Raw genomic sequence first — 9,349 nt, forward strand, 5'->3', positions numbered from 1 at the left:
CCCTATAGTCACCCGAACGGAGGTGCGCAGACAGCAAGGGACCAATGAACAGCTACCAAAAGAGAAGACTGTCCACACCTTTATCTCAGCGGTTCTGCCAGGTGTCTGTGGCTGCTCCGATCCTTCCCCTGCTTGGTCTTACCCAAGATGGCGGCTCCTGGTGCAGCCGAGCAGCCCGGACTAGAAAGCAATAGATTTCTTGTTTCTGCCACAAATTCCCCCCGCTGTGAGCCTTCCAACTTTCTAAGTATTCCTTTATATGTGGTTCAGAGTTCTGGGACCATCCCCTGAGCCTGCTTAGTCGGGTATTCTGTGTTGTTGTTGGCGGAGATCTCTGCTATACGGCCACCCAATCCACCATCTTGTTTTTTCTCCCTCTTTCCATCTTCTTTTGATACTTTTTGTATCATTCAATGATTTGTCCATTGTTGTTGTTAAGTGCTGTCCGGGGTTTCTGAGGAGGGGCTGGAGAGCTTGAACCACCAACTTTGCAGTTCAAACGACTTGGCAATCCAGCGCATTTACCCAAAGCTTGAATTTTTGCTTCAGTTCTTTCAGTTTGAGAAATACTATGTTCTTCCCTTTTGGTTTTCACTCCAGGTCTTTTCACATTTCAGCATAATACTTGACTTTGTCTTCTTTAGCTACCCTTTGCAATTTTCTGTTCAATTATTTTACTTCATCATTTCTTCCATTTTCTTTAGCTTCTCTACAGTCAAGAACAAGTTTCAGCTTCTCCTCTGACATCCAAATTTATGTCAGTTCTTTCGTTCCTGTCTTTTTAATGACTTTTTGCTTTCTTCCTGTATGATGTTCTTGATGTTGTCCCACTACTCTTCATGTCTTTGGTCATTACTATCTAACACATCAAATCTGTTCTTGAGGTGGTCTCTAAATTCAGGTGGAATATATTCAAGGTCATATTTTGGCTTTGGGGGAGCTTGTTTTCATTTTCTTCAGCTTTAGCCTGAACTTACATATGAGCAATTGATGGTCTGTTCCACAGTGTGCCCCTGACCTTGTTTTGGATGATGATATTGAACTTCTGTTCTTCTTCAGTGGCTAAACATTGATCTAGTTAATTTGACTTATCTTGTGAGCTCCATATGTATAGTTGCCTTTTATGTTGTTTTATAAAGGTAATTATAACGAATGAGTCATTGGTCTTACAAAATTCTGTCCTGCAATTTCCAACCTCATTTCTGTCACCAAGGCCTTATTTTCCAACTACTGTTCCTTTCTTTTTCATTCCAATTTGCACATTCAAATCACCAGTAATTACCAGTGCATCTTGATAGAAGGTTTGATCAATTTCAGACTGAAGAAGTTGGTGGAATTGTTCAATTTCATCATCACTGGCTTTAGTGACTAGAGCATATATTTGAATAATAGTGATATTAACTTGTTTTCCTTGTAGGAATATGGATATTATCCTAGCGTAGGCAGCAGTGTACTTCAAGATAGATCTTGAATTTTTTTTTGTGTGTGTGATGAATGTGATGCCATTCCTCTTCAATCTGTCATTCCTGACATAGTTAACCATGTGCTTGTCAGAATCAAAATGGCCAATTCCAGTCGACTCCAGCCTAGTATATCAATTTTTATTCATTCCATTCCATTTTTTTTATAATTTACAATTTTGCTAGATTCATATTTCATGCGTTCCATGTTCTGATTACTAATGGATGTTTTGCAGGGGTTGCTAAGGCTGATCCTCTGAAAAGTTTCTGGGTGGTGACTAAGGAACGGATACTAACAGAGGATGGGAGGTTATCTTTTGAACTGATGACCTACCCCTATGTTACAACTGAGGAAAGTCAGCATAGATTTCTTAGTTTTAGCTGTGGACCGGACTAATGGGCAAATTGAGCAATATTTTATTTTTAGTAATTCTATAAGTATCACCAGGTAAAGATGAAATCACTCTTGTCTGTTTCTTAGCATGCCAAATTCTTTTTCCTGTTTATCTTTTGTGATATCAATCTAGGGGACCAACTCACCCTAGTTCAACTGGGATTTTCTCTGTTTTAGTATTGAAACTCCCACATCCCAAGAAAAAGTGGAACAGTAGGTTACGCTACATCAATTTGTCCTATATACTCATTGTAACGTAACATATCACTTACATAAAGCTGCTAGAAATACGAGGCTGGAAGGATAGGCACTCTTATTTGTCCTGGATTCTATATCCTAAAACGGTAGTTCCTTTTAAAAATCTCAGACTAGGTGAAAATATATTTTATTTTAAAGTCCTAACAGGTAGCAGTTTTATAAACTTTCTTGGGATCTCATTCAATGTACAGTAATCATTGTTGTCAGTTGCTGTCAAGTCAGTTCTAGCTCCTATGAGTGCAGAGTAGAGTTGCTACACAGAGTTTTCAAGGCTGTGACCTTTCAGAAGCTAATTGCCATACCTGTCTTCTGAGGCACCCCTAAGTGGGTTTGAACCACCAACCTTTTGATTAATAGTCTTGTGCTTAACGATTTGCACCACCCAGGGAGCCGTAGCCATCATTAAGCATTGTTTTCTCTCATACTTCTAAGATCCTTAAGCTGTAGTGTATTCCTATTTATTCTTTTTTAAGAAAACTTCCAGTTTCCCAGACATTGTCAATACATGAAAGCAGTAGAAATTACTAATGGAGTCCTGGTATGGTGCTGTAGGATAAGCACTGGACCGCAAAGTCAGTTTGAATCACAAGGTCGGCAGTTCAAACTCACCAGCTACTCCTCAGAAACCCTATACAGACTTGCTGTGAGTTGAAACCAATTTGACAGCACTTCACAACAACAAAATATCCCAGACCTTGCTAGCTTGCTACTCCTGCCTGCCTAACAAGTCTGATTATTGGTGTTACTATTTTCTGTCTTCTGATTGCTTCCGTGGAGTCTGCTGTCATCAGTTACGCTGTTTGCAGAGCTTGGTTATCACTACTATACGGACAAAGGATACCCTGAATAAAACACTCTGACTTACGTCATACTGTCCCCTCATAAAGTTCTCTGATGCTGACCATTCTGAGACACCAGGATGCCAAAGTTGCCTGGCAGTCTATAGTATAGCAGAGGGTGAAGGGCCATCTTATGTACTTGGTATTGAACATTCTCTCCTGGGCCTTGATACAGCTTTACCTGAGGCAGCTTTGCTAGCCTGCTTATCTCCTTATCAAAATAATTTTTAAATTTCAGCCTCAATTTTGTCTATATAGAGGGTAATGCTTAGTTCTGCCAGTCAATTAGAAGATAGATCTGCCCTCTATTTCCTTGTCTGTCTGTTCCAAAATTTGGTTTCCTCAAATCCAAAGTTTTCAGAAATGTCTATTTATGAAAATAGATTCCTGAAAGGATTATCAGTTCTGGAAGTACCCAGTTTCTGAATCCAGCTTTGACTCTGCTGTTGTTGTTGTTAAGTACCATAGAGTCGGTTCTGACCCATAGCAACCCTGTTGTTAAATGCCGTCGAATTGATTTTGACTGATAGCGACCCTGGCTAGGTTTTCAAGGAGCAGCTAGTGGGTTTGAACTGTTGACCCTGTAGTTTGCAGTCCAGTGCTGATCCTGCAGCACCACACCAGGAGTCCTTGGAAACCCTATATAGGCTCACTAGGAGTCGGCACTGAAATGATGGCACTTAACAACAATGTAAGTAAGAAACTGAGTGTTTAATTTATTAAATTATTTTAATTTTAATTTAACAGCTGAAACTTGATTCAGTTATCAGAGAACATTAAAGTATTTCTAGAGCAACTTAGGTATGTGAATTTACTTTTTCACAAATAAGAGGTCTTGTAAGTGAAAAACACATCCCAAATTTGGAAAGATTAGTATGAGAAAGCCATATATAGAATACGTTGTCAATATTTTATATTGATTACATATCAACGTGATAATATTTTGAGTATACTGGTAATGTAGTGGTTACGAATCAGGCTGCTAACCTCAGGGTCAGCAGTTTGAAGCTACCAGCTGTTCCACAGGAGAAAGATGAGACTTTCTGCTCCTGTAAAGATTTACAACCTTGAAAGCCCTGTGCAGGTTCGCTATGAGTCGTTACTGACTCCATGGCACATAACAACAATGTCACTAAAATTGATTTCACTTGCTTCTTTTATTTTCTTATGTGACTGTTAGAAAATCACATATTTAGGTGGCTCTCATATTTCTGTTGGGCAGTACTGCTTGAAATGGTATACAATATGCTCATATTTATTACTTAGAGATTATCTTCAAAGTGAAAGTACAAAGTCTCCAACCTCCAGAATTACATTCTGAACCTCATTTAGAAAAGCATTGGTCTAGATTAATGATCTCTTTTCATAGATGAACAAATTGAGACTGGAAGAATTTAGTGATATCCCAGATATCATTTATCTGACCAGGTTCTTAGTGCAGCTGACTTGAGCTGACTTGCCTCTGTATAGAAAGAGAATCTGAAGTTTCCTTAATTTTGTCAATTATGTTGTTTTTCATATCTCTTTTCTTCTTTTTATTTCACTTATCGATTTTATAGGCTGTCATTAAAAAAACTACAACACATTTTTATATAACTATATTGTACTGTTGTTGTTAAGTACTGTGGAGTCAGTTCTGTCTGACTCAGAGATCCAGTATAGGGTTTCCAAGGAGTGGCTGGTGGATTTGAACTGCCAACTTTGAGGTTCAAACCGAGCTTGCAGTCGAGTGTTTATCCTATAGCGACACACCATTTAGCATACTTTTAATTCATTTTAAAGCATTTTCATACCTAACTTTTTAAACTCTTTACTCCATTCCTTTATATTATTATTAGACCTACTTGTGATGCTGTAGGCCTAAAAATACTTGCATTTCAAAGACTCCTTTCTCGACTGTGTTATAATATATATGAAAAATCAAGGAGAAAAAATGGTAGTCCATTTAAAAATAGCCAAATCTTGATTTTTTCAAAGACACTTCAATCCTAAGCTTACCTATTTTGTCTCCCTAATATGTCTCATGTGGCGCTGTAGGATAAGCACTCGACCACAAGGTCAGTTTGATTTGTAAGGTTGGCAGTTCAAACACACCAGCTGCTCCTGGGAAACTCCATGAGTCAGAACTGACTTCAGGGCACTTAACAACAACAACGTGCTCCATGTGTCTCTCACTCTAAACCAACTCCCGCAGCTGGATCCATATTCAATCATCAGCAATAATAGCATTTGAGGTTCCTGGCATTTTCTTCTCCCAGTGATTTGTTTCCTCCTGCAATATATGTTATTTGCCACAAGGTGGTGGTAGGGAGTAGAAATAGTTGCCTGATGCCTAGGAATGCTCTGCATTGAGAGAAGGCAGTGATGTGGTTACTCAAATATCTTGTTACGCAAACAGATTTCAATTCTACAAAGTTACAGCTTTTACAATAACTCCATTTGGATAGACTAAAATAATGGAAGCATAAATATCAGATAAAAATGAATAGAAAGCAAAACCACACATAGATAGGTTTCTTTTCATCAAATCAGTTGACTATTTCTCTGATTCTATTCATTATACTGCAATGAATGGTGCAAATGGTTATGTGCTTGACTACTAGTCTTGGTGTGACACTATAGGATAAGCTAACTCCAAGGTCGATGGTTTAAGCCTACCAGCTACCATGAATCAGAATCAACTGGACTCAACTCACAAACATAATTTAAGCATAAGTCCTTAAGTTTAAAACCTTCTACCAGAAACACTATCAGGATCTACATGAATTTCTTAGATGCTTCTGAGGCATGAGCTACTTGATGTCTAGGAATTCCCACAACCTATGGCATTAGGCAAATCTGCTGCACAAGGCCTTTTTTTAAAGTGTTGGAGAGCAAAGATGTCAGCTTGAGGACTAAGGTGCGCCTGACCCAAACCATGATATTTTCAATAACCTCATATGCATACGAAAGCTGGACCGTGAATAAGGAAAAGCATAGAAGAATTGATGCTTTTGAGTTACGGTGTTGTAGGAGAATATTGAAAGTGCCGTGCGCTGCCAAAAGACCCAACAGATCTGTGTTGGAAGAAGTGTAGCGAGAGTGCTCCTTGGAGGCCAGGATGGTCAAACTTCGTCTCTCATACTTTGGACATACTTTCAGGAATGACCAGTGGCTAGAGATATCATGTTTGGTATGATGGAGGGTCAGAGAGAAAGAGGAAAACCCCCAGCGAGATGGATTGGCAAAGTGGAAGCATCAATGGGCACAAGCATGGCAACAATTGTGAGGTTGGCCCAGGATTGGGCAGTGTTTCATTCTGTTGTACATAGGGTCACTCTGTGTTGGTACCGACTCGATGGCACCTAACAACAACAACAACTGACATTCTGATTGACAATAATCACTCAAATTGCATCTACTTTAATTTATCTGTATGCTTGTTTTTTTAAAAAAGCATTTACCTAGTTCCTCCTTCCATTTAGATTGCATAGTAGATCACACGATTTACTTCTGTCAGGTCAGCAGTTGGAATTCACCAGCAGCTCCTCAGGAGAAAGAAGAGGCTGTCTGCTCCCATAAAGATTTCTAAGTTTTGGAACTTTTACATAAGGTCGCTTTGAGTTGGAATCAACTCGATGGCAGTGGTTGGTTTGGTTGGTGGGTTTCCTATATAATGAAAGATTTGAGGATTTAATGTTTTTTTAAATGATGGGAGATAAACAGGAAAATTGTTATTTATTTACTTTCTATTTTAGTATCTATGGATGTATTTATATTTATACTTTCTAGGGGTTTGGGAGAAGAATGTGACGATGGAGACCTTTTGAGTGGAGATGGCTGCTCCAGGACGTGTGAACTAGAGCAAGGCTTCAATTGTGTTGGTGAGTTTAGCAGAACCTGCTTAGGAGTATGCCATGATTTTTGTTCACAGTGCTAGGATCTCACTTTCAATACCCAAAGTCCTTTTGTGACCTAAACCAACTTAAAGAACTCGAAGAGTATTCTTGAATATCTCATGCAATCAAAGCATTGGATAGAGCACTAGTTATTAAAATTAGGTATTATGAAGGAGGGATCAGCTTAACAGTTAAATTTGGAAGTCACTCAGTGTGTCTCCTTTTTTTGTGAGTTTTTGATATCCTGTAACATATAGCTTTGTGTTACTAATGATATGTAGTGTGTATTATGTAAAACAACATCTAGTTGTTTTACATATATTATCTGTTTTAATCCTTACAGTAACTGTATTTAAACAAAACTAAAGCTCAACGAGCTTGAATAACTTATTATTGATCATATAACTAGAAGTGGTGAAAGCAGGATTTGAACAAAGAAAGTATGACTCTAGAACCTGCATGCTAAGCCATTAGATTTTATTGCCTCCTAACTTAATAGACTACTGGTATATCACTGTCGGCTCAATACTGAACTGCAAATAACAATTTCAGCAGTTCAAATCCACCAGCTGCTCCTCAGAAACTCTATTCAGGGCCACTATGAATTAGAACAGACTCAATAGCACTTAACAACAACAAGCTTACTGTTCAAGAACTTTAGTGGTGTTGTGACTTAAATGTTGAGCTACTAACCAACCACAAGTTTGAAGGTTCAAACCCATGAGTCCCTCCATGGCAGAAAGATGAGACTCTCTGCTTCCATAAAGATTTACAGTCTTGAAAATCTGATGAAGCTGTTCTACTCTGTCCTATATATGTTGTTGTTGTTGTTAAGTGCCATTGAGTTGATGCCAACCCATAATGACCCTTTATAGGGTTTCCGAGGAATGGCTGGTGAGCTTGAACTGCTAACCTTGCAGTTCAATCCAACTTCGCAGTCCAGTGCCTTAACCCACAACACCACTAAGATTCCATCCTGTACATAGGGTCACTAAAAGTTGGACTCAATTGGACAACAGTGGGTGGGTGATGGTGGAGTTTAACATAACCAAGCTTTTCTCTTGGGTCCTTATTTGTAACACCAAAACATCAGTTCAGTTGCACAATCATATAGACTCCACACACAAGCAAACATTCTAAGTCAAAGGTAATGCAACATGCCTCTTGGTAACTGTGTTTAATAGATAAAATCATGACAGAGCACAGAGGGTCATTTCTTAATCCTGGAGAATTACTAGCAATAAATTATAAATAGGAGGTTTTGACTCTAGAGCCTTGCTACTTGAGGAGGTGATCCAGATGACTTTTCCCAATTCTGATTTAAGACAGAATTAACAACTTTCATAGGTCCAGATTTTATTCCATCTCCATTTGTATACATGCAAAGTTTCTGTGAAACATAACCACTTAATAAAGTTATTTCAAACAGCTGTGCCTTTAAAATATTTTAGCATCCCCAAATGTCAAGATAAAGTAGTATAATTATGTGGAATTTTTATGTGATAAGTACCAAGTGTCGTACAGAACACACTAAACCCCTGTGCTCTCTGGAGACTCATTGACGCTTAGTGATCTCCCCCCATCCATCCTTCCATACAAGGCATACATGTAACAAGTTCAGTGCTCATTGTGTGCCAACGATCTGATCGAGGCCCTGTTCTCTGCACGTATCTGTTTAGTGTACAAATGACTTAGAATCCAGTTTCCCTCCTATACAGAAATCCTTTCTGCTAATTTTTGAGAGATAGTTCTTCCATTTCTGCCTACATACTTCCAGCAATGAAGAATATACCTTGAAACAGGCCATTCCATTGAAATATGGCTTTCTCTGTTATGAAATTCTTCTCCTGTTCTCTGGTTTGGAAACTGAGGCCTGGAGAATTTTAGTGACTCAACTGGGGGCATACAGCAAAGTGTCTGCAGAGCCAGCACTGAAACTCAGCTTTCCTACTGCTTAATCAAGTGCTTTTTCCCTGCCATGAAACTACAGGGGATACATTATTTTTTCTGTTTTATTTGACTACCATTCAGATATTTGAAATGCCTCCCCATTATTCTCCTTTCCAATCCAAACATCCCTTCATGTGATTAGTTTTCCAGACCCTTTCCTATTTACCCCAACCTGGCGTGCTTCATGTGGCCAATGCCCAGAAAGGAATTCATTTCTCCAGATGTGGTGTGGCTATGCAGAACACACTGAGCCAGTCACCTCCCCTCTTCTGTATACACATATTTGTTAGTGACACCTATGTTTGCATCATTTCTTTTAGTAATCACATAATTGGCTTATACTGATTACATATATAGAGATATACATATATGCCACATATTTGTTAGTGACACAATTAGGTGTCACTAAAATATATATATGTTGTTGTTGTTGTTATGTGCTGTGGAGTCGGTTCTGACTCATAGCAACCCTGTACAGGGTTTCTGAGGCTGTAAATCTTTACGGGAGCAGAACACCTCATCTTTCTCCGGCGGAACAGCTGGTAGTTTCGAACTGCTGACCCTGAGGTT

At 38.8% G+C, this 9,349-nt stretch overlaps 1 protein-coding gene across 1 annotated transcript in view; it reads left to right on the plus strand.

The window, feature by feature from the left end:
* PAPPA2 (pappalysin 2) overlaps positions 1–9,349 on the plus strand; it is a 536,466-nt gene that overhangs the window by 276,903 nt on the left and 250,214 nt on the right. Inside the window, exon 9 of the mRNA XM_006867073.1 lies at positions 6,723–6,814. Within this exon, the coding sequence (XP_006867135.1) occupies positions 6,723–6,814 (92 nt within the window). The remainder of the gene's footprint in view (positions 1–6,722; positions 6,815–9,349) is intronic.

This window comes from Chrysochloris asiatica, unplaced genomic scaffold (assembly GCF_000296735.1).
Source record: "Chrysochloris asiatica unplaced genomic scaffold, ChrAsi1.0 scaffold00100, whole genome shotgun sequence".
NCBI lineage: Eukaryota > Metazoa > Chordata > Mammalia > Afrosoricida > Chrysochloridae > Chrysochloris > Chrysochloris asiatica.